We start from the raw sequence: 27,043 nt of genomic DNA, 5'->3' as shown, positions 1-27,043 counted from the left end.
TATATTGGAAATCACTCACGGTAGTCTAAACGCTAACATCACTACCCCTATTATAAATGTGAAAGTGTGTTTGTTTGTTGGTTTGTCCTTCAATCACGTCGCAACGGAGCAACGGATCGACGTGATTTTTTGCATGGGTATAGGTTAAGATCTGGAGAGAGACATAGGCTACTTTTTATCCCGGAAAATCAAAGAGTTCCCACGGGGTTTTTGAAAACCTAAATCCACGCGTACGAAGTCGCGGGCATCAGCTAGTAACCTAATATTTGACATATCGTCGGTTCAGGATCAAACCGAGAGTTCCCTCACTCTAGTTCACTCTGCCACACACTCCTCTAAAATATAAGCGGTTAACCCAACCTTAAACCGAGCCGAAATAGTTAAGGAATTCTTACTATGTAACTTTATACGGAGAAGGCGGAAAGACCTTACCTTATCCCTACCTTCCTTCCTTCCTTCCTCAAACATTCCGTATTCACGTGGAAACTATTTTGGGGAAATTTTCTTTATTGGTGGCAAACAAAATCCGTTTGACTGTAAAGAGATTACATCAGCAATATAAGGCCGCGTACACACCTGTAAATTTTACTTACGTAAATAGCTTACATAATTAACTGACAACTTTACTAATGTGTGTGTATTTGTAAGCGTGTTTATATTAGTGTCGTAAGTTAATCATGTATGCTACTTACGTGAGTAAAACTTACAGGTGTATCCGCAACTAGAATTTGCGTTTTGGTTGGGTTGAAGGTGGAAAGACCATTATCCCTACCTTCCTTCCTTCCTTCCTCAAACATTCCGTATTTACGTGGAAACTATTTGGGGAAATTTTCTTTATTGGTGGCAAAAAAAAACAAGATCCGTTTGACTGTAAAGAGATTACGTCAGCAATATAAGGCCGCGTTCACACCTGTAAGTTTTACTTACGTAAATAGCTTACGTAATTAACTGACACCTTACTAATGTGTGTGTATTTGTAAGCGTGTTTACATTAGTGTCGTAAGTTAATCATGTATGCTACTTACGTGAGTAAAACTTACAGGTGTATCCGCAACTAGAATTTGCGTTTTGGTTGGGTTGAAGGCGGAAAGACCATTATCCCTACCTTCCTTCCTTCCTTCTTCAAACATTCCGTATTCACGTGAAAACTATTTGGGGAAATTTTCTTTATTGGTGGCACAAAAAAAATCCGTTTGACTGTAAAGAGATTATGTCAGCAATATAAGGCCGTGTTCACACCTCTAAGTTTTACTCACGTAAATAGCTTACGTAATTAACTGACAACTTTACTGTGAATGCATTTGTAAGCGTGTTTACATTAGTGTCGTAAGCAAAACTTACAAGTGTAGCTTACTAGTGTGCTCCGTTGTAGCGTGAATGAAGGGCAAACCAACAAACGATCACATTTTTGCATCTATACTCTATACTAATTAAATAAAATTGAAGTTCTAACTGTTTGAACGGGCTAATCTTCGGAACGGCTGGACCTATTTTGACGGGACTTTCACAGATAAATAGAGGAATACCCAAGGAGTAACATGCCTATGTTACTCCTTTTACTTTTTAAACCGACTTTCAAAAAGGAGGAGTTTTGTTTTTCTACCTATGTACACGTGTATGTATGTTAAAGACCTAGAGAGTGAGATAAGCTACTTTTATTTCGGAAAATCAAAGAGTTCCCTCGGGATTTTTGAAAACCTAAATCCACGTACGAAGTCACGGGCATCAGCTACAAATACAAATTAAATTTAAATTTGTATTTTTTTTTGTGACTAAGTATTTAATGTGACTAATTTTATCAAAACTACATAATATGTACACGTAGTTAGGTATATCATAACATATTGCATGCTAATAGGCAGATTTATATTGATATTTGGCTGTACCTTTTTGTTTTGTAATATCTGCACTGTTTACCCATATTCGCAATAAAGAAATTTGAATTTGAATTAGGTAGCATTGTCTCGGATCACGTGACCAAGTGAGCCCAACGATGGAGACACTCTGAAATTCTTTGAACCGACCCATTCTGTATAGATTACAGTTATATACCGGTTGTATATAAGCAGTATAGCAGCGGTATGTAACGCAATAACTCGGCCGGGCTCCATTATTGCGCCATGCGTCTTGCTAAATACACCTAACGAGTTATTGTGGCGCATTCGAGCCGTTACCTTCCAAATTGCTCGCTGTAATTATACTGTACCTATTACCTTTACCAATGACAGTCAAGTCAAAGTCAAAGTCAAATAGTTTATTCAAGATAGGTACAGTGCGACAAGGCTCTCTTGGCACTTGAATGACATTGACAGGAGGGCGCTGTTGGAGAACAAAGGCTTAGAATATTCAAACAAGAAGAAAGAGGACACTTGACGGGAACGTTAGTTCCGATTTTCGCCACGCGCCAAGATAGCCTTGTCGCTCTGTAATAAATTACACTTTTTGATGATCGGTTGTTGCATTTGTCAGATGATGTAGGTACCTATAGTCTGATTTTTAATTCCGTGGAATTCTGACGTTTCTTAATGTTACCAGAGATAAAACAATTCCCACAAAGAAGAAAGCTTTAAATATTGTACATAGGTAAATTTAAGTACATAAATCAATTGCCGCATGTATGTAAGATCATCACTTGAGAACAAATCAACCGATTTGACCTTTTTTTTTGTTGTTTTCGTAAAGAACAAGGTATTTGTGAGAGAATTTCTTAAAAAATCCTGAATCATAATCTAAGCGTGTACTTTTAGGCACATCAAGATGATTAAAATTAAAAGGAACTAAAAATGAACTCAGAAATGTTCAACATATATAAGTCAAGATTACATCCTCAAATCAACCGATCCCATTGCTGCCAGTTTCCACTTTCCACTGTTAAAGATTGCACCCTATTTTAGTGCGAAGTTATGTCTTGGGGCTTTTTATATTGATAGGGATTTAATGTAATTTTGGGTAAAATCGAACTTCAGGTGGTAATCACACTGTTTTTCATACAAATAACTCCCCTGATGTATAAAAATGACAACGTCAGAATTCCACCGAATTAAAAATTATAGTAGCGTTAATTTTTACGCGAACTTAAAATTAAAGCGACGAGGGTCAATATTACACTAGAGGTCAGTGTTTAGTTCACGACAGTTAGGGAGCTTGTAACAAAACATAAATAGTCCGCAACAGGTCCAGATGGCAATCGGGGTATGAGGCGGTGGGACGCCCCGCACACCCGCACGTAACCTGTGCTTGCCCGCGCCGGGTTAGGGCAGAGGCTGTGCGGGTGGTTTTCTTTGATTTCACGTCACCCACAGCCTAATATTTGACATAATACAATATAGTTCTCACTCTAGTTCACTCTGTCTCTCTGACCCTCAAGGAGACCTCCCTGGTGATGAGTGGTGTGAAAAAAAACAAAAATAATTCTACATGAAAAACCAAAAAAAAATGTTTCCGCCCGGGATCGAACCGGGGACCTTGTGCGTGTGAAGCACACGTGATAACCGCTACACTACGGAAACTGCTATAAATCTGACGAAATACTGGTATCGTAACTTTATATGAGGTTAAAATTTTAAGCCACTCCCTGCCAGCTCAGCGCATTTTTAAAAAATCCCGTGGGATCTTTCTAATTTTCTGGGATGAAAAGTAGAAAAAAGTATGTCCTTTCCCGGGATGTAAGCTAACTCTGTACCTGATTTCATCAAAATCGGATAAACTGTTGGGCCGTGAAAAGCTAGTACACACACTTTCGCATTTAGAATAGAATAGAATATGTTATTTTCAAGTAAAATTTTTACAAGTGCTTATGAATAGTCAGGTAGTTTTAATTTACCACTGGTTCGGAATGCCGTTTCTACCGAGAAGAACCAGCAAGAAACTCGGCGGTTGCCGATAATTTATAATATTAGTATGGATTTTAGATCATATTTTTTGCGAAAAAACCTCTTTACCTACAAATAATATTTTATAGAAAAAAAATCCTATAATACCCTACTATTACCCCCTAGCCCCTAAGTATCATTACATCAAAGACCTATTGTGAGGAATCACAGATAAGTAAAATACAATTTGTTGCAAATACGACTCGGGGTGTTTGTACGGTTAGCAAAAAACTTTAAGAGTGTAGAAAAACAACAGCTAATAACAGCATCATCATCATCATGATTGTCAACCGATAGATGTCTACTGCTGGACATAGGTGTAGGGACTTCCACATACTTTTCAGCAATTAAATATCACTTGTTTTTATTTATTTACTAGATGATGCCCGAGACTTCGTCCGCGTGTAAGTTTTTAGAAATCCCGCGGGAACTCTTTGGTTTTACGGGATGAAAACTAGCCTATGTCCTTCCCCGGGATGCAAGCTATCTCTGTACCAAATTTTATCAAAATCGGTTAAACGGGTGAGCCGTGAAAAGCTAGCAGACAGACAGACAGACAGACAGACAGACACACTTTCGCATTTATAATATTAGTATGGATTAAATTTCGGTACACCAACAGGAAGTTCACAATGCGCTTATTAAATAAATAATACAGTCTTTTTCTGTGTGACATGCCACTTAAAGATATACACAGCTATTGTAGGACAACTATATAATAAGAACGATCGCTCACATTTTGTACATATTTTTTAAAAAAATATAGCTCCGAACGTGTAATGGAACAATAAATAACTTAATCTACTAAATTTAGTAAACAAAAAAATATAATTATTTAATTAAATACAATAGAACAACAATTAAAAACCTAAAACTGAAACAGAAATAATAACTGATCGATTAATCTCTCAAAGCATGAAACAACAGCCGCAATAGCTTTTTTAAAAAAATTTGAACCCTGCCGAAAAATGTCGACTTCTTGAACACTGGCAACTCGTTATAGACACGATTAAGGCGATTTAGCGCAGCGTTACTACAGACCTACGGTACATAGGTACAATATAATATTATGTCTGTGGTTACTACCCAAGTAATAAATTAACGGTGAATGAAAACATCGCGATTAAACCTGCATGCCTGCGAGTTCTCCATAATGTTCTCAAAAGTGTGTGAAGGCTGCCAATCCGGACAGGGCCAGCGTAGCAAACTATGGCCTAAAGTGTACCGGTGAGCGGTTGATTATGATGTCACAAAATTAAATAAATTTTATATTTTTGTTTCAACGGTACATCCGACCTAACTCGTCGCCGCTGTATATTGTTGTAAGATTTTCCTTTATGCTTCTTTATCGACCCTCCTTGCACATTAGTGTTGGTCATGATATCGATAAAGCCAAGTGCGAATCAGACTCACGCACCGAGGGTTCCGTACTACACTTGTATTTTTTCGACATTTTGCACGATAGATCAAAAACTATTTTGCATAAAAATAAGTAAAAATGTGTTTTAGAATGTTCAGCAATTTCATAATATGTTATCCCATTTGGTATATTAATCTTTGAAAGTTGAAAATATCTGTTCATGAAAACAATTCAATTTTTTTTGTGATATAACAACAAACAACACGGTTTTCGGAATTTTCCCCTTAAGTACGAGTTCTATAAGACCTACCTACCAAAGTTTATGATTCTAGGTCAACGGGAAGTACCCTATGGGTTTCTTGACAGACACGACAGACAGAAAACGAAGTGATAAAGGTTCATTTTTCCTTTTGAGGCACGGAACCCTAAAAAGTTTAGGCATCGTCGTACGTATCAACCTAAGTAGTCGAATTAATTCAAACTTGAAACCTTCCTACCTACCATACCTTCACGCGATCCTGAGGAGAATAGTCTTAACAGACAGACATACAGACAAACTGACAGACACTTTTTATCTTTTGAAGTACGGAATCCTAAAAAAAAACATTATGTAGGTACATACTTGTTTTAAGCCTCATAAAACATTGTAAGGTTTACACTGAAAAATTATACGGCAAAAGTTACACTTCTGAACGTTTTGAAACGAATTTAAAAATGGTCATTTCTAGGGTTCTGTACCCGAAGGATTCCAATGGAACCCTATTACTGAGACTCAGTCCGTCCGTCCGTCCATCCATCTGTCTGTCACCGGGCTGTATTTCGTGAACCATAATAGTTAGAGAGTTGAAATTTACAAATAGTGTGTATTTTTATTGCCGTTATAACAAAATTATAAAAAAAAACCGGCCAAGTGCGAGTCAGGCTCGCGCAACGAGAGTTCCGTAATACAGTCGTATTTTTTCGACATTTTGCACGATAATTCAAAAACTATGATGCATAAAAATAAATAAAAATCAAAAAGCGTTATTTCTTGTACGATGATGATATACGGAACCCTTCGTGGACGAGTCCGCCTCGAACTTGACCAATTTTTCCCTTTATCCCCAACACAAACAAGGCTCGATCAAACAACACGAAGCTATGTTTGCAAGTAAATATATACGCGGTTTAAAATACATAAAACGTGTAAAAAGGTCTAATAAATAATCTCTAGAGAATTTTGGCAAATAAAGTCGGGTCAGTCCTGGATTTTATTATTAAATATATTTTATTATATAAAATTTAAAGTCCTGACTGACTGACTGACATATATATCAACGCACAGCCGCTGGTCATAGAGACATGAAATTCGGAGGGTGTGTTCTTTGTAAAGAGTAGGTATCCACTAAGAAATGCAATAAATAAAAATTGAAATTGAAATTGAAATTGAAATGATTTTTTGAAATTCTATCCCTAAGCGGGTTAAATGGGGGATGGAAGTTTGTATGAAAGTCCGTCAAATTTCAAGTTATTTGCATGAAAATTGGTATTTGGGTTTTCGGAAACAAATGAAGAAAAATGTATTTCAGGATTTTTGGAAATTTAACCCCGACCTCGATTTTCGAAATACCACCCGAGCGAAGCCGGGGCGGGTCAGCTAGTTAATACATAATATAATACATTTAACCCGTAATTCCCTTATACTTCCTTACTTTTTTAATATTATAAATGTCAAAATGTCTATTATTATAAAATTTTGTGTTTCGATAGCTGCAAAAGTGGCGCCACTAGATGGCATAAACAGTTGCTTCAGTACTGAGTGAACATACATATCCCAAATTTCGTCACTGGCAGCAAGCGAGCCGTACGTGGGTTCGATTCCTGCCGGTCGGCAATTTTTGATATGTATTTAAAATTATTTAAGTTTTCATAAGTCATAATACTATCATAAGGGCTGCTACTCAAAACACAAAAATCGATAAGTAGATACGTATCAATACTATCGATATGTAGGTATAATATTGGCTCAGTCCCATCACTAGCTAGTCATATCGAATGCAAAGCAACTCATTGTGTCCTTGTTCTAGGGAGACGGCTATAACGACTAACTAAGTCATAATTACAACTGGGAGTTTAAACAACTGAGAGTAGGTTAGTAGGTAGTATATGAGATAATTTACCTCGTGGCTTTAGTTTTAAGTACGCAAAGAGTTATCACCACTATATTATCATCTTACAAATTAACAATTTCCCTTCGGTGCCCCATCAGTAACCCATTCTGAATGAATAATAATTGACTTTGACTTTGAGTTTGACTTTACCAGAAAACACACAACTTCTAAACGAGTTTTTTTTCTTGCTGATCTTCATCGCTAATAGTGCCCTATCCCACGACTGTACCATTACCATGTACCATGTCTTAGGGTCAAAAAGCGGTTTCCACGAAGAGGGTAGCATCCATCCAAGACAGATACCTAAATTAACAGAATCTGGTTGCCTAGCATTTGCAAAGAGGAAAAATATCCCTTTGAATCGGAATACGAGCATACGTACGAATATGAACAAAGATGTAGTAGTACTGGAATAGACTGGACTAGACTTCCGTGATATTTGGCTGGAATTTATGTAAGAGAGAGCTATGCTTGGAGTTTCTCTACGTGATCAAATCAGAAATGAGGAGATCTGTAGGAGAAGTAGAGTAACCGACATAGCTCAACGGTTTGCGAAGCTGAAGTGGCAATGGGCAGGGCGCATAGTTCGAAAAACCGTTAGACGTTGGGGAACCCAGGAGCTGGACTGGCGACCTCACACCAGAAAGCGCAGCGTTGGAAGACCATCTACGAGGTGGACGGACGACATCAGGAGAGTCACCGGGAGCTAAATCTATCTGCTGAAAGCAGATCCTCTAAATTTCGGAGTTATTTTTTTTAAAATAGAGATAGCGAGCAAACGAGCAGGCGGGTCACCTGATGTTAAGTGATTACCGTCGCCCATGAACATTTGCAGCACCAGAGGCACCGCCGATGCGTTGCCGGCCTTTTAGGAATTTGTTGGTCCGCCCCTTGAATAACCCCATGTTGTAATCTAGTGGGTGGGTAGTTATGTGCGTTTTAAGTAAGTAATATATATCACTTGCTTTAACGGTGAAGGAAAACATCGTTAGCAAACCTGCATACCTGAGAGTTCTCCATAATGTTCTCAAAGGTGTGTGAAGTCTGCCGATCTACACTAGGCCAGCGTGGTAGAATATGGCGTAAACCCTTCTCATTCTGATAGGAGAACCGTTCCCAGTAGTGGGACGGCGGACGGTAATGTAGTCTTCCACGCTGGCCAAGTGCGGATCGGCAGACTTCACTCATCTTTGAGAACATTATGGAGAACTTTCAGGCAAGATTTTCTCACAAACTTTTCTTTCACCGTTAAAGCATACCAAATCGTTTAAAACGAACATAGCTCCATAGAGTAAGAAGTGCGTACCCGGGATTGAACTCGGGACCCCCCGAATAGGAACCCGAAGTCTTAACCACTATGCTATCACTGTTCATAGGCTAGGTAGACTAATAGATAGTCTAATAGTAGAAACAGTCAACGCATGAGCTCATCTGGGTATCCTATAAAAAATTGTGTCTTCCAGTTGACCTATTTCCCCGACCTAAACATAAAAAGGTGTCTGTGTCAGAGGTATAGTGCGCAAAAACATCTGCCGACATCTAACTGAAGTGAGCGCTGTGTAGGGATAGCAAAAAAATACACGCGAAAAGCGTTTCGATCTTATCCTCCCTTTACCTTTTTACCATCGTACAGCAAGACGTCGAGCGAGTTTCCATCCTTATGTTCTCGACGTTCCATCTACACGCACGAAACGTTTTTCGTCATCTTTTATTTTCTTTCTTTTTTCTTTTTTAAAAATGAATATTATCCATGCTTATCAGGACTAATATTCCCCTTTCCTCTCCAGCGTAAAGCTTGTGCTAGCAGTTGGTACGACAATAGTACAATGGAGTGGGGTTTGAACCGCCGACCTTTCGGAATTCAGTCCGCTCCTCAATCGTTGAGCTATTGAAGCTCATCATTCCTCATACGCATGGCTAAGGTTTGGAATCGTAGATAGAGTAATAAAGGTAGATGCAGGAACGTTTGCTTTCCCATTCGCACTAAAAAGAGAGCACAGATAAAGTTACAATGTGAATAAATAAATAAATAAATAAATAATCATTTATTTGCAAGAATGTTTGTACAAGAAAGATGGAAATTACACTATAATCAGAGGCCATAACATTCTACTAAATTAATAGTGTGCAAATATTTGTGTGTTAAACAGAGTGTGTGATAAACAGAGACGCCTATTTTTTGTCCCTTATCGTGTAACTGGTTTTTTTCAAGAATACATACAAGAAGTTGCAAAACAAACTTTGAGAATTCGTGGCGTAATTGTATTTCTCATGAGTTATTTACTTGTTTTCTCATTAAAAACGTTTAATACAAATATTGTTGATCGGTTAATACAAATATTGACTACTAAACGATGGTAATAATTGTCGTGTTATTCATCGTTACGTCGTGCTATCGCTATCTCATACGCGGTTACACAGTACTTACATCTACCTATTATTCTATCTACGTATGGAATACTCTTCCGCGATCTGTTTTCCGCCAACATCCGGCGGTATTTTTAAAAAAGATGGAATAGACATCTTCTAGGTAAACTCGTCCTATCTTATAGCACGCGACAGGTCGAGATGGCAATCGGGGAGGACAGCCCCCGCGCTAACCCAGTGCGGGCGAGCGTGGGTGACGTGCGGGCTGCGGGTGTGCAGGGCGTCCCCCCGCCTCATACTCCGATTGCCATGTCAACCTATCGCGGACAAAAGGCCATATTATCACTTTCTATTCATACCAGTTTCATACTAAATGGCAAATGGGCTGGCTCATTTTTTGCGCAACGACCTGCCTGCCCAGCGCGGAAATGCAGCCAGTATTCTTGGCACCATTCCACGCGTTCATGATTTGTATAATTACATATTAGATATAGCTAGCTTTAAGTTTTATCGTAATATTTTTATAGCACCATAAAAAAATGACCAATTTATGCACAGTTAATGTTTATTTCTTTACAGTCGTATTCTTTATTGCTGAGGGTCGTGACTCCTTTCCATTAATCACATAATGGCAGGAGTTCTCTTGGGATACTAATGCGGTGGGTTCCCAAATCCTTCCGCATACAAACTCACTAAGAGAACGAGATTTTGATTCTTAGTTAATACAGTTGTTTTCAAACGTTAGTGATAAAAACTTGCACCGACGGCTTAACGTGCTCTCCGAGGCACGGGAGGAAACGAAAACGGTCACCCATCCAATTACTGACTTGGGTCAACGTTGCTTAACAATTGCAATCGATTGATATGCATTGTCACGACTAGAATAGAATAGAATAGAATTGAATAGAATAGAATAAATTTTATTGCATTAACTGTGTAGGTACATTAGGTGTTATACTTGTTATAAAGTTCTAACAGTTTGCCACTTTGTGGCGTGCAATACTGGTTACATACAATTTTTTATTATTACAATTTTTAACTATTTTGTTTACTAAACTAAAAAACACTACCTAGGTACTTACATACTATACTACTAGGCCACACGTCCCTCGATATGTGTGCTGATCGGTTGCTCTGTTGAGATGTGATTGGAGGACAAACCAACAAACCAACAAACGATTCTACTTAGGACATTATTTAGAAAGAATTAGTCATTCAAAATTTCGTTTCTTTTTTTGCTATCTCTACGCCTAATAATTTGCGCCAAGCGAAGCGTCACTTTTAATCTCGATATTGAGATGAGCACAATATGAAACTACATTCCTCCGTCCCTTTCTGGCACGCGACAAGCCCGTATCACTGTCTCCCTCTAACTTGATAGATGCTAATGTTTGTATGACACCGAATCCAGAGATACGTATGTAAATCCTTTAGGGGAAAGGGGGAAATTGGGTTACTTGCGCTTTAAGATGTAATGCCTAAGAGATTTAATACGTAAAACTAGATGGCGCAATAATTATAATAGGTTAGCTTATGCCCGCGACTTCGTACGCGTGGACTACAGTCTAGACATGTTTCAACCCCCTAATTTACCCCCTTAGGGGTTGAATTTTTAAAACTACTTAACGGATGTCTACGTCATAAGTAATAGCTATCTGCATGCCAAATTTTAGCCCGATCCGTCCAGATGTGCATTGATAGATCAGTCAGTCAGTCAGTCACCTTTTTCTTTTACATGTAAACTAGCTTATGCTCGCAACTTCGTCCGCGTGGACTACACAAATTTCAAACCCCCACTTTACCCCTTTAGGTGTTGAATTTTGAAAAATCCATAGCGGATGCCTACGTCGTTATAGCTATCTGCATGCCAAATTGCAGCCCGATCCGTCCAGTAGTTTGAGCTGTACGTTGATATAGATCAGTCAGTCAGTCACCTTTTCCTTTTAATATATAAGAAGGTATATATTTTTTAAAGAGTATGAGCCATGTTAAATGAGTAATATTCCCCTTTCCTCTCCAACTAAGCGTCAAGGTTGTGCTAGGAGTAAGTACGACAATAGTGCAACGGGCGGGGTTTGAACCGTCAACCTTTCGGTTTTCAGTCCACTCCTTTACCGGTTGAGCTATTGAGGCTCTGAATATAACAGTAGGACAGGCTGCTATAATTTAAAGCCTTCATAAAAGCTCACCATAAATTGCGCAGCATCGTCTAGAAATCAAACTAGAAAAATGATACCCCTGTGATATCAGACGATTACGCTAAAATAAATCGTTTTTGCTAAATCGTGGATTTGCCCGATCTGATCTGGCCCCTACCAATGTGAAGTTTTTCTTATCTCACGTAGTTTAGTTGTTAAAAAATCTTGACTGAGCGAGAGTTCTCGACAGTGACGGCGATTACGCACTACACTTCCGTCATCCGAGTTCTATCCGTCATCCGTGAGAGTACCAGCGATTATTATCTACGACATACGTCGAAAGCTCCCATACAAAACAAAAAAGAACGTATTTTCACCTCTTCTCAGTTGAATGTGCATTCCAAATCTTGTATCTTTTAAAGTTCGCAATGTATTGCAAATAAAACATCTGACTGACGCTTGAGGTCAACGAACGTTGCGTAGATAGGTGCCGCGGGGCAATGTAGCCACATCGTAGGCGGGGCATTGATACCGAGTTTTGCACGTTACATAGCGAGTTTGAATAATATTAAATGACTAACTGCCGTACTCAGAGTCACTTAATCGTTACTTAAGTCTGTCTCGTTTTAACTCAATCTTGAGAAACGATTAGCGACTCTGAGTACGGCAGTAATACTACAAGTAATACTTTAAGTAATAGTATAATAAATAATAATAGCGCTAAGTTTTTGCTAGCGTTCTAATAACACCTAATGTATGTAGTCTAATTTATAATAATATAATATACCTAGGGCCATTTTCGGCTGCCGCACCAACCCGTGCTTTCGTGATTCCTATCGTCAAAGGTTGCCTGGAAGAGATCGCTTTAGCGATAAGGCCGCCTTTGCATGCTACAGCTATTAGATTAAGATCCTGTATTGTGAGTTACGTAAGGGGCAACCAGAATGATTTTTGAAGGAAACGAAGATAGGCTTTTACTAAATTTATTCTTAAATCTTTACATTTTAACTTAACCTAACGTCTGCACTCTGCACCGAGGTTAGATGCAGAGTTTTACATGGTGACGACCTAAATCTAATCTAACCTAACTAAGAGACTGCGTCGAGGTGTGACGACAGACTGCCCCTCTTCACATCTCTCACTTGGTTTAAATACCTTAATGTTAAAATATAGCTAAATCCCAATTCACGAGTCACGTATGGCAATGAGGTAGTTTCTTGCTGACGGAGCGCTGGACTTATGACCTAGTGACTTAGCCTTCAAAGATGGTTTACTGCGTAAGTGATTTGAACTAGGTTATCGTTAGGATATGTAACATGTGTTTTCTCAATGTTTACTTTGTGTTGTGTGCAATAAAGTGTAAATAAATAAAATAAAACACCCTGTAGTAGGTTCCCGTAGTAGTGGTGAGCGGGTAGTAACAATAATTCAACGTAGCGAACGGATAACCGTCCGCGTGATAGAAATGAGCGATCGCTCAAACCGCTCGCCCGCCGCTCGCTCGCCGCTCGCTCGCTGCGCCGACGTTATAATATTTATTATAACTTATACTCATCAAATCAACCTATCACAGTCGCATTTATAATGATAACTAGCTGATTCTATTATTATATTTATTGTTAATAAGTACTTGACAGTTTATGATTCCGTAGCGTCACCCGGTTCAGGGTACTAGCTGAAGATCAGCGCTGTATATTCTTGTGCAAGCTGGCGCAAGACCGTGGCGTGTGGAAGTCCCTACAAGAGACCTATGTCCAGCAGTGGACGTCTATCGGTTGATGATGATGATATTCTTGTGCAACAAGGCATACAGCATAATGCTGAGCTGGGACCCTTTTTAGGGTTCCGTAGCCGAATGGCAAAAAACGGAACCCCCCCTCCCTCCCTTACACTTCTAAAATATGAGAATGATAAAACTAAAAAAAATATATGATGTACATTTGCACAAGCATGGCCTACCCATTGCCATTTCAGCTTGAAACTACGCGTATATTTGTGAGGTTGGTCTCTTAGGTTGTCTTTTAAATACGGGAAATTATCCTAGTCCCCAAAGGAAAACAAAAAATTTACTAGTGATAAATAAAACAAGACAGGAACCCAAAACTTTTGCCTCTTGATTGTGGTAAAGTCCAAGTTGGACTCACTCACGAAGAGTTCCGTACCATCGTACAAGAAATAAGACTTAATTTTTTTGTGATATTACCACAAATTGACGGTTTTCAGATTTTCCCCTTTTCTTGTGCTATAAAAAAATGCTACCTGCCTCTCATGATTCTAGGGCAACGGGAATAAGTATCCCATAGGTTTTGATCCTCTTGACGGGTCGTGACAGACACGACAGACAACGAACTGATCCTATAGGATAGGGTTCCTTTTTTCTCTGGAGATACGAAACCCTAAAAAAGCGAAAGCGGCAAGTTCGGAAATGAGCACAGATTATACATGCGTAACGTCAGCTGAGCTACAAGTTTTGGCGGGAAAATCGTGGCCCTGAGGGACTGTGGGGCTTTCACCACTATGGGTCGCTACTGACTATTGCTACCTTGCTACTTTCTTATTATTTAGAAAAATAGGGTAGAATAAAAATAATATATCTACTCTTTTAATATACCTACAATAGTTAGTTATATTAGGTAATTGCTTTCGAATAATTAATTCTCTAAACTACTTGGAACCCAGAGCTGTATTAATTAAAAGTTAAAAAAATACTTACTTACAGTGCGACAAGGGTCTCTTGGCACTTGAATGACATTGACAGGGGGGCGCTGTTGGAGAACAAAGGCTTAGAATATTCAAACAAGAACAAAGGGCACACTTGACGGCAACGTTAGTTCCGATTTTCGCCACGCGCCAAGATAGCCTTGTCGCACTGTACATTACTTTCGGCCGTGCACTGTACGTGGATTCTGGTTTTTTTTCATGTAAATGTACAAACACATTTTAATAATATTAGAGAATAGAGTCAAGTAAAAACCTCTGTAATGTTCGCAAAATGTGGCGAAAACTCCGACGTTTCGTTCTGAATCTTTAAGTGGAGTTTGAAATGTATCCGCACCTGCTTCCTGAACGAAAGCGAACGTGAGAGGCGGGAAATTTGGCCGCCATTGCTGTCATATTATTTGGACTCGTAAACAGTTTGGACTTCATGTTTTGTCTTTACCCATAAATAACTTGTTATCTATCTATGTTTTTACCCGATTGCAGCGAAGTCCAAAGTAGAGTTTTTTTTTTTTTTAAAGAATATTAGCCATGTTAAATGATTAATATTCCCCTTTCCTCTCCAATTAAGCGTCAGGCTTGTGCTAGGAGTAGGTACGACAATAGTGCAACGGGCGGGGTTTGAACCGTCGACCTTTCGGTTTTCAGTCCACTCCTATACCGGTTGAGCTATATGTTATGTTGTGTGTTTGACCTGCAGGCCGATTCAGAACACTTCGATAACTATACCGTGTCGATACGATTTGGTATCGATCTCGCCATTATCTAGATTTATTGATATACAAGACTTCAAAATTTTTTTTTTAAAGTTACGAGCCCTCGAAATATTCCTATATTACAACTTTTACGACAACTTTGGGCGTTAATAAATAAGATTAGGAGTACTTACGAAAATTCTAAAACAGTTTAACATTAGACATACCTAGTTTATTTATTTACTAGCTGATGTCCGCGACTTCGTCCGCGTGGAATTAGGTTTTTAAAAATCCCGTGGGAACTCTTTGATTTTCCGTGATAAAAAGTAGCAGTGTCACTCTCCAGTTCTTTATCACGTCAATCCGTTGCACCTTTGCGACGTGATTGAAGGACAAACCAACAAACAAACACACTTTCGCATTTATAATAAGGGTACTGAAATAAGGGTACTGATTAGTTGAAATATCTTTACGTTGCAAATATTATATGTTTAGTATTTTTTCTCAAAAATACTTTTCCTAAACCCTTGTCGCGCGCTTGATTTCGGGGAAAATCATCGTGCCTCTCACCTTTCTCATACAATGTCAGGTGAAAAGAACACAGGTTACATATCCACGTGCGCCGGTAATTTCCGTCGAGCGTACACTCAGTGCCACTCATAAAAGTAAAATAAAATAAAAATCTTTTTTATTCGAATAAACTTTTACAAGTACTTTCGAATAGTCGGATGCATCTACCACTGGTTCGGAATGCCTTTCCTACCGAGAAGAACGAGCAAGAAACTCGGCGGTTGCTCTTTTCAAATATTTGATATAGGTACAAGATTATGCCATGTATACTAAAGTAATTTGCAGTCTTGTGCGTTGCTGGAACAAGCTGCAGGTCAAATCCACGCTCTTTTATCATTTAGATAATCTTCAATTGTGTAATATGCTTTTTTCAGGAGCATATTTTTAATAAATTTTTAAACTTGTGCAAAGGTAAGTCCAAAATAGTTTGCGGGATTTTATTATAAAAGGTAATACCCATACCCACAAATGACTTTTGGATTTTCCTGAGGCGGAAGGTAGGAGCATAGATTAATATATTATGTATTTGTGCCACTCCATTCTGTCTGTGAGCGTTGCGCCTTACACTTATGGTACACAGGTATGAGGTAGACATATAAAAGTTACACCAATAAAACAATGGACTGTTGAGTCGATAAACAACCCAGCCGGAAAATAACGGAGGACAGTTGGAAACAAAAAATAATGAAAGCAGAAGGAGCCATAATAAATAAATAGGGGAAGAAATAAAGTAATTTGTCTTTGCCCGGCTCCAAATGGGGATGGATCGCGAAAACTGGAGACTTGGAAAAATCACCTACTTTTTTTTTAACAAACCCTTTTGTCAAGACTGAGATCTATAGAGCGCACTTTGACTTTGCTCAAACTTAAGATAGAATTAAAACGAGAGAGATTTATGTTAGAGATATAGCTCTTTCTCGTTTTAACTCTGTATTCATCATCATGATCAACCCATCGCCGGCTCACTACAGAGCACGGGTCTCCTCCTCAGAGTGAGAAGGGCTTTGGCCATAGTCTACCACGCTGGCCATGTGCGGATTGGTAGACTTCACACACGTTTGAGAACATTATGGAGAACTCTCAGGCATGCAGGTTTCCTCACGATGTTTTCCTTCACCGTTAAAGCAAGTGATATTTATTTAATTAAAAACGCACATAACTCCGAAAAGTCAGAGGTGCGTGCCCGGGATCGAACCCCCGACCTCCGATTAGAAGGCGGACGTCCTAACCACTAGGCTATCACAGCTTCCCCACTAGGCCATCATAGCTTCCTCTCTATCAACGTGCGTTCTATAGATCTCATCTAACTGACCCGCTCGGTACGTACTAAACGACTCACACTATTTACTTTCTAGATTCTAGAAATTCTTGCTCCTCAGGTAAAAGCTGAGCATTGAATGGTTATAGTCGTATAGCAGAGTGAACTAGAGTGAAGAAATTCTCGGTTTGATCTTGAATCGCCGATATGTATATACCTACCTATCTCTAAAACAAGAGTGAATAGGCATCTTCTAGGTAAACGCGTCGCATCTTAGGCCTCATCATCACTTTCCATCAGGTGTGGTTGTGGTCAAGCGTTCGCTTGTAATGAACTAGCTGCGCCCCGGCTTCGCTCGGGTGGAATTTAGAAAATCGGCGTTAGGGTAGAGTCAGCAAAATTAGATCCAAAGTTTTGGCTGTCCCAATATCCCGGTAACAAATGATTCGTCGGGGCCCGTTGTGAAAATATTAATTAATTCCGCGCAAAAATAAACGCAATGAGCATTTAGAAGGCAGCCGAATCTTATCAAGTCCCTGTTTTCCAAATCAACTCGGAAGTTTCACCAGCTTTAATTACTCAAAACATAATGTTTGCTACACACTGCGCGGCTTAAACGCTTTGATTTCAAAGCGTTTATTTGCCAGACTAATCTAACCGTTTGTTATCGTTACATACATTCGTTAAAATGGTTTTCTTTGACATTTTGTTCTGTAAAGCTGTTTAACGGTTAGGTGTCTGTTAAAATTTGCTGAAGCAACCGTACCTAAGAGCTAGCGCGCACCACGGTAAACGAGATAGACAAAATTTACCCCAGCCTGAACTCTGCCTATTACAAACTTAATGCCACGACTGCAAAACAACATGCGACTTTTTTTTCTTAAAATAGAAGATTTTTACTATTAAATGGCACATATATCATCTCTGTACATTCTGGGGCACTCCTCCATACAATTTTTGCCCATCTCTTTTCTGTACGCTTTTTTCCGCAAAATCTGCGAACTATAAAACTACAACCCGTTTACTAAAAGAATGGACCTGGCGTCGATTAAAAATTAAAAACTCAACAAGTGGCAGACAAAAATTCGTAGTACGTATATGTTCGCATCTTGGTCACTGATACACGGACCACGAATTTTTGTCTGCCACTTGTTAAGTTTTTTTTTTTTAATCGACCTCTGGTCCATTCTTTTAGTAAACGAGTTGTACATAGAAGCGCGCGCACTGCGGAATCCGCACCAGATTTTCATACATTACGGATTTTAAAACGCACCGCAACTCGCCGCACCGTAATACGCGCTAGCTCTATGTAAGCATATACATATAATTATATTAATGACTAGATGACGCCCGCGACTTCGTCCGCGTGAATATATGTCTTTTAATCCCGCGGTAACTCTTTCATTTTCCGGGATAAAAAGTAGCCTATATGTTAAAGTCAGGGCATAAGCTATCTCCATTCCAATGACACGACAGACAGACGGTTAAAAGGGTTCCTTTTTTCCTTTTGATATACGGAACTCCAAAAACTACTGTATTGGGACGTAGGAGGCATCACGCATTTAATATCACGCGTCGTATGAAGCCACCATAAGACCATATTTTCCAAATTCAATGAAGAACAATAGGAAAACTTTTCGGAAGATAATATTCGGAAAATTCAACTCAAGATTGGATTGAGAAAGTTGGGTGATTAAATTTCGCTAAAAATTGTTTTTCGGTTTGCGTAGATATTAAACTTACTGTTTACGCCTGTCTAAAACTGTCATTCCCCTTTCAGCAGGGCCGTCTTTACCCGGGGGTTCAAGGGGTGCGGTGCACCCGGGCGCAGAGTCCTAAGGTGCGCAAGGCGACCGCCATTTTCGATAGGTACCTACTACACTGGGACCACGCGAGCGGAGCCGCGGGCACCGCCAGTGGCGTAACAATAGAGTGATAAGCCGGGCAAAATGTGACAAGCTCACGGACCAAGGGCCCCACAGTCCTCGAGGGACGGGGGCCAAAATCCCTAGGAACTATACCAAGACTTCACAAAAACTTGGGCTGCGACTACGCCTGTCCCCTTCGCATACTACTGCCTTTTTTTCATCGAGGGGGGTGTGTTGCAGGCTAACTTTCTTCGTACCCCGGCGCCAAATTGCTTAAGCCGGTCCTGCCTTTCAGGATCCAGATTTAGCCCGCTACCAGTACCCTTATTGTAAATGCGAAAGTGTGTTTGTTTATTGGTTTGTTGGTCTGTCCTTCAATCACGTCGAAACGGTGCAACGGATTGACGTGATTTTTGCATGGGTATAGATAAATCCCTGGAGAGTGACATAGGCTACTTTTTGTCCCGGAAAATCAAAGAGTTCCCACGGGACTTTTACAAAACCTAATTCCACGCGTACGAAGTCGCGGGCATCGGCTAGTGATCTAATATTATAGTTTCTCAGGGTCCGTGATTCTGCGGATTATCATGCACAGACGACGAACGACCACGCACCACGGACAAGGCATGGACGACACGACGAGTATGACGTGTCTGCGCTACCAAGGAGCGATACTCTTCTCATGGTGCGCCAATGCGGACTGGTCCGCTTTCGTCCGCAATTTCACACACCATGGGAAGCCGGTATTAGGCTGCATAGATAGGTAATAGCACAGAATAATAGTATGTATTTGGTAATAGGCACAGTACGCGGCAGAAAGTAATGTACATCGACCTTTAGAATGACATTTCGGCTTTATAGAGCGTTGTCTCTGCCACTCATCATACCTATATGACTATATGACGTTTTGTCGATCTCAACGACAGAGGCAACGCTCTACAAAAGGTCGATGTACATTACTTTCGGCCGTGTACTGTATACTAATTATAAATAGTTAACCATGCTCTATTCTATTCTGTACTACGAGTACTTATGAACATAAAAATTATATTTGTGTGTCCATTCGTTCAGGCGTTCGCGCTTCATCCGATTGAGTTGAAACTTTGTGCAGTTGTTAATTTCTATAAATAAATAAATAAATAAAAATCTTTTTATTCGAATAAACTTTTACAAGTAGGTACTTACGAATAGTCGGATGCATCTACCACTGGTTCGGAATGCCTTTCCTACCGAAAAGAACCAGAAGGAAACTCGGCGGTTGCTCTTTTCAAATATTTGATATAGGTAGGTACAAGATTATGCCATGTATAAAATAGTATTTGCAGTCTTGTGCGTCGCCGGAACGAGCTGCAGGTCAAATCCACGCTCTTTTATCATTTAGATAATCTTCAATTGTGTAATATGCTTTTTTCAGGAGCATATTTTAATAGATTTTTTAAACTTGTGCAAAGGTAAGTCCAAAATAGTTTGCGGGATTTTATTATCAAAAGGTAATACCCATACCCACAAATGACTTGTTCATAACCTAATGGTTATGAACATAGAAATCAACAACCGCATGCTATCAGAAAGAAAGAAAGAAGAAAGAAAGAAAAACGTTTATTGTTTATCAAATGTAATGTAATGTAAAAAAAAAATACGTACCTAAGTAAATTGGGCACGCACATAGCAAATGACGCGTTTAAAGGGTCTGCGTTTATTTGACAACATTATGACCACTCGAACCAGACGAGTGCTTTTAGACCCTCGACCCTTGGGGCCCTATAAATGAAATATTTATTGGACTCCAATGACAAAACTAAGCTGGAAGTGGTATTGTTTAAGCTTTGCAGCTTTCCGCTTGCTGGCTGCTATCAGCAGCTGCGTGGGTATGGTTGCCGTCGTTATAGGGCAATATTATAAACTACGTATATATGACTTATATCCTAAACTCACCCAAACCCGCAACTGTTGAAGTCTTCCGCTCTTGCTGGTGCCGCACTGTTTCACCAGCTTCAACCGCAATAGTTTTCCAACAACGCTTTTACTAATTTTCCCCGACCGAATAGACTAAAATAATAATAATAATAATAATATATTTATTTATTCAAAAATGTTGTACAAGACAAAGACTCCTTAAAACAAGTACACATAAAAAAGGTAGAAACAATAAAAATATAAGAACCTGAAGGAGTGCTTTGGCGTCCGTGCTAGGTAAACCTGTGTTACGGGCGCCGCAGCCATCCCTTGGATCCATTGATTAATATGGAGTACAAATTTAAATTTAAATTAGGCTATTTTAGTAACAATATTGTGTGTGCGTGTGTGTGTGTGTGTGTGTGTGGGTGTGTGTGTGTGACTGAAGTCAATCATAGCTATAAAATATATTTTCGTTTTATATTAGTGACATTAATGTCAATGTATTTTTAATGTGTATCATGTGCGCTGTGTGAAGTGTGCCAGTATCATTGCGACGGCAAAGTTTATACATAAATATTGAACAGGTATGTAAGTAGGTACAGTAACTAAAGTATTATAGTACCTTGTGAATACCGTAAATCAAATAAACTGATGTTAGTCTTAGCGGGAGGTTTGCCTTCTTAACAGTAGATAACCACTTAAGTTAGCGAACCTAATCGCCGACGGTCGAAGATAGATTACACTTAGTACAACTTAGATAGCAATAGATACCTACTTCTATTCAGAAACTATGTATCTACATTCTAGGTAATTATCTTTAGATGACTGAAGGTAGGTACCGGATTTAGCGTTTGTGTTCTAAAATAAGCTAAGCTGATTCCTATATAATATTACTAGCTGACCCGCCCCGGCTTTGCTCGTGTGGAATTTAGAAAATAGAGGTGGGGGTTTTTCCAAAAATCCTGGAACACGTATTTTTTCATTTGTGACCGAAAACCTAAATACCAATTTTCATGCAAATAATTTGAAAAATGACGTACTTTCGTACAAACTTTCATCCCCTATTTAACCCACTTAGGGGTAGAATTTCGAAAAATCCTTTCTTAGTGGATACCTACTCTTTACAAAGAACACACCCTCAAAATTTCATGTCTCTAAGACCAGCGGTTTAGGCTGTGCGTTGATATATATGTCAGTCAGTCAGGACTTTGAATTTTATATATACAGATATAGGTCCATAGATTTTACATAGATTAGGTATCTTATACAGTTCTTGCAATTCACGAAGGCGAGTGGCTCATGCTTGTGTTTAAGTCGTATCGGTATAAGTAAGGTACACTGAATGTGTGCGTTTGCGAGCGCTTACTCGCGACTGGTTGGTCTGCTGGTTCTTCTCGGTAGGAACGGCATTCCGAACCAGTGGTAAATTAAAACTACCTGACTATTCATAAGCACTTGTAAAAAGTTTACATGAATAAAAAACATATTCTATTCTGACATGCACGCACACTTACGCAATGCCTCGTAGCTTTAGTTTTAAGTTTGCGTAATAATTATCACCACTATATCTTACAAATGTAACACCATACCAGACCATCAAAACGAGTAATTTATTACCTATTTTGAATAAATCATTTGACTTTGACTGCCCGTGAATCCAACCTAACTAAAAGTACAAATTCCTAAAAGGCCGGCAACGCATCGCGCGGCGGCTCCTCTGGTGCTGACCCGCCTGCTCGTTTTATCTATTAAAAAAAAAGTTCACTCGCCTTCGTGAATTGCAAGAACTGTACCTAATATTACCTATCTTACCTACATCGTAGCCGATTTTAGTATAGGCAAGATACGTAGGTATTACAAGATTCAATCCTAGAACCTCAGTTGCATTAATATGCAATTTAGATTCATTAGGATTTGTACTGGTTTTTTTTCTTGTATTTTTTTATAATAGCTTCGCTAAAATAAAACAAACGATTAAAATAAAATTTATTATAAACACACTTAACCTAATAAATAATTATACTTAAACCTAAATTTATTATACACGTAAAGGATGCTCTTCAGATGAGCGAAGCGTTTGAGCGCGTCGTATTTGCTTCGCAGGGCTTCGATCTCTTCGCGGATGCCGTGTTTCCTCCTTCTTCCCCTCAGTATATGCAGACGAGATTCAATCCTAAACCTCAGTCACTTTTAGATATAAGGTAATATGGTAGTGTTTACCATTGAATGAGATGTAGGATTAGGATTAGGATTTGTACTGTTTTTTTTTTTTGTATTTTTTTAAATAATAGTTTCGCTAAAATAAAACAAAAATTTCGATTAAAATAAAATTTATTATCAACACTTAATCTAATATAAAATACTTAAACCTAACTTTATAATATACACTTAATCAGGTGAGTCACGGCAGCATATCTAGCTCGGCGGGCAGCGGGATGCTCTTTAGATGAGCGAAGCGTTTGAGCGCGTCGTATTTGCTTCGCAGCGCTTCGATCTCTTCGCGAATGCCGTGTTTCCTCCTTCTTCCCCTCAGTATATGCAGACGAGATTCAATCCTAAACCTCAGTCACTTTTAGATATTAGGTAATATGGTAGTGTTTACCATTGAATGAGATGTAGGATTCATTAGGATTTGTACTGTTTTTTTTTGTATTTTTTTAAATAATAGTTTTGCTAAAATAAAACAAAAATTTCGATTAAAATAAAATTTATTATCAACACTTAATCTAATATAAAATACTTAAACCTAACTTTATAATATACACTTAAAGGTATCAGGTGAGTCACGGCAGCATATCTAGCTCGGCGGGCAGCGGGATGCTCTTCAGATGAGCGAAGCGTTTGAGCGCGTCGTATTTGCTTCGCAGCGCTTCGATCTCTTCGCGAATGCGCGTGTTTTCCTCTTGCATCGCTTCCATATCGTGCCATTCCTGGAAACAAACCGACCGATTAAGGCCTCAAACCAAGATATACTAAGTAACTAATATTACAGAATACTTAATAGTCAAAGTAATGTTCATCGGCATTTAGAATGACATTTCGGCTTTGTAGAGCGTTGTCTCTGTCACTCATACCTATATGACGTTGTGTCGATCTCAACGACCGAGACAGTGCTCTACAAATCTGCAATCTCCTTCTAATGGTCGATGTACATTAGTTTCGGCCGCATACTGTACTTCCCAGGTATAGAAGGACTAGCTTAAGCCCGCGACTTTGTCCGCGTGGACTACACAAATTTCAAACCCGTTTTACCACCTTAGGGGGTTGAATTTTCAAAAATCTTTTCTAAGCGGATGTCTACGTCATAATATCTGCATGCCAAATTTGAGCCCGCAGTCCAGTAGTTTTAACTGTGCGTTAATAGATCAGACAGTCAGTCAGTAAGCTTTTCCTTTTAATGTATATGACGGCAGCGCCGTCTTTGGTTGTAAACAGTTTGCTCATTGAAAATTACGTCATTGCCCCATCTTTGTTGTGAGAATTTTTTGAGACTATAAAATCGAAGGAGCTGTGCGAAACGAGGCATTATTGGTCTAGCTCTTGCCAGTGGCACTTCTCAGTAAAGAGAAGAGTCATAGAGTTAAAATGGTACGTGAGGAGTCATTTAGTACGGACTATACCTGACTTTTTTCTGTTTCCAGTTCATCCTTCTGCTCTATTCGTTTGATGCGGCACGAGGCGGCGTATCCCCGATTTTTGAGAGTACGTCGACGTTGCTTCATTCTACAAATAAAAGAGAAAAACGTAACTGACTGACTGACTGATCTATCAACGCACAGTTCAAATTACTGCACGGGTTGGGCTGAAATTATGACGTAGACATCTGCTAAGAAAGGATTTTTGAAATTTCAGCCCCTAAGAGGGTAAAGCAGGTGTTTGAAATTTGTGTAGTAGTAGAAAAATCCGAAAACCGCAACTTTGTGGTTACAGCACCAAAAAAAATTAAAATGTGTTCATGAACAAAATTATTATTTTCAACTTTCAAAGTAAGATTAACCACCTCTTTCATATGATACCAAGTGCGGTATCATATGAAAGAGGTTAACCTGTGAATTCTAAAACAGATTTTTCTTTTATTTTTAAGCATATTAGTTTTTGACTAGCTTATGCTTGTGGACTACATAAATTTCAAACACCTATTTCACCCTCTTAAGGGTTGAATTTTCAAAAATCCTTTCTTAGCGATGCCTAAATCGTAATAGCTATCTGCATGCCAAATTTCAGCCCCATCCGTTCAGTAGTTTGAGCTGTGCGTTGATATATCAGTCAGTCAGTCAGTCAAACAGTCAGTCAGTCAGTCACCTTTTCCTTTTATATATTAGACTAGCTTATGCTCGCGACTTCGTCCGCGTGGACTACACAAATTTCAAACCCCTATTTCACCCTCTTATGGGTTGAATTTTCAAAAATCCTTTCTTAGCGGATGCCTACATCGTAATAGCTATCTGCATGCCAAATTTCAGCCCCATCCGTTCAGTAGTTTGAGCTGTGCGTTGATATATCAGTCAGTCAGTCAGTCAAACAGTCAGTCAGTCAGTCACCTTTTTCTTTTATATATTAGATTTATCATGCAAAATGTCAAAAATACAACTATAGTACAGAACCTTCGGTGCACGAGTCTGACTCAGCTGGTTTTTATTATTCAAGAGTTTACTTGAATAAAAACATATTCTATTCTTATTCTATACCTCTTACTAATGCTGTAGTAGTGTAACTCTTACTTTATAATCTGATCTCGGCTGAGCCCCCGCATCTTCAGCTGGCGGTTGAGGTCCCGCACGGAGATGGATACCAGCTCATCATCACTGATCTCCGCACACGGCGTGGGGGACAAGGGAGCCTGGAAAATTATAATTACATTTTATTTATATATTTTTTTACTCGCTGGTTGGTGCTTGTGACTTCGCTGTGTGGATATATAGGTTTTTAAATATACCACGACAGCTCTTTGATTTTTTAGGATAAAAAGTAGCATATATCACTCTCCAGATCTTTAGCCATAGCTATGCAAAAATTCACGTCAATCTCTGTTGCGACGTGATTGAAGGACAAATCAAACAAACAAACACACTTTTGCATTTATAATATGAGTAGTGATTAATTAACAAGGCAGCCCTTGACTGGGATATCACATGGTAAGTCTAAACCGCCTAAGATGGGACTGGGCTAACCTGAAAGGGGTATTGCAGTTTTACTCTGAAAAGTTAGAGGTGTGTACCAAGGATCAAACCCCAGGACCCACAAATAGGAAATGCTGGATGACACATCTTTACCAGTAGGGTGGTACTCAGCTGCAGCTGATACCAACTACCAGAGCAACTTTTCCTACCAGGAATCAAACCTGAATCCACCTACATAATTATACTTACAAGGCGTTAGATAATGTCTATAATATCCCAGCAAGCTGAGCAAGACCTACATGTAGATCTTGTGTAGAGATATGTACCAAAAAAATGAGCCTCGAAACGTGATACCCGTAGAATATAAGAATTTGTACAAAACTATTCCAATTTTAAGTATATAACAGTGGCGAATTTACAAGAGCTTATTTTAGTCAAGAATCACACATACCATGAGAGCTTTCCTCGCAGCTAGGCTCTTCAAATCATGAGGCATAATAATGTTTTGCGATGAAGTGGTAACGGGATGCCCGTTACTCTATTTATTTTGGCTAAATAACTGTTCCTAGAACACAGTCGCACAATAGTGCTAACCACGTAATATGAAAGATTCTTGTACCAATACAACTTTTCTTGCTGCAATTACTATAGGACTTTAAACAGAATACAAGAATTATGATGAAATAAACACGAAAATTTACGGAAAAGCAAATAAAAATACTCGAAAAATTGAGCTTTTCAGTTTTCAAGAGATGTTTTGGTTTTTTTTTTTAAATGAAACCCAAGAGTTTTTTTTGTTCTACACAGATTTGACCATAGAGTAGCGATAGGATGTATATTATTTTGTGCGACAAGGCTATCTTGGCGCGTGGCGAAAAGGAGGAGGCATAGATTATCTACTATATTACCAGGGAGGAAGTTTCCAGGCAACGTTCGAGAAAATTTTCATAGATGGCGCTGAATGTGGTTGTGTGGTACTCCCTTACCGCCGTACTCAGAGTCGCTTAATCGTTACTTAAATTTAGTTA

At 39.0% G+C, this 27,043-nt stretch overlaps 2 protein-coding genes and 1 non-coding gene across 3 annotated transcripts in view; 1 reads left to right on the top strand and 2 right to left on the bottom strand.

Moving 5' to 3' along the window:
- The window catches only part of LOC117993757 (spherulin-2A-like), a 146,028-nt gene that overhangs the window by 91,933 nt on the left and 27,052 nt on the right, over positions 1-27,043 (top strand). The window lies entirely within an intron of this gene.
- TRNAV-CAC (transfer RNA valine (anticodon CAC)) lies at positions 3,437-3,509 on the bottom strand. Its single transcript has one exon. It is a non-coding gene; the product is annotated as a tRNA-Val (tRNA).
- Positions 23,586-26,796, bottom strand: maf-S (MAF bZIP transcription factor K). Its single transcript, XM_034981579.2, has 4 exons — positions 26,467-26,796; positions 25,617-25,735; positions 24,516-24,618; positions 23,586-23,825 (listed from the first exon to the last, which is right to left on the bottom strand). Exons 1-4 carry the CDS (start codon positions 26,509-26,511, stop codon positions 23,679-23,681), a joined length of 414 nt encoding a protein of 137 aa, XP_034837470.1. The 5' UTR covers positions 26,512-26,796; the 3' UTR covers positions 23,586-23,678.

Source organism: Maniola hyperantus, chromosome 25 (assembly GCF_902806685.2).
Source record: "Maniola hyperantus chromosome 25, iAphHyp1.2, whole genome shotgun sequence".
Classification (NCBI taxonomy): domain Eukaryota; kingdom Metazoa; phylum Arthropoda; class Insecta; order Lepidoptera; family Nymphalidae; genus Maniola; species Maniola hyperantus.
Note: the sequence above shows the minus strand (reverse complement) of the source record. Positions and strands in the feature narration are given on the sequence as shown.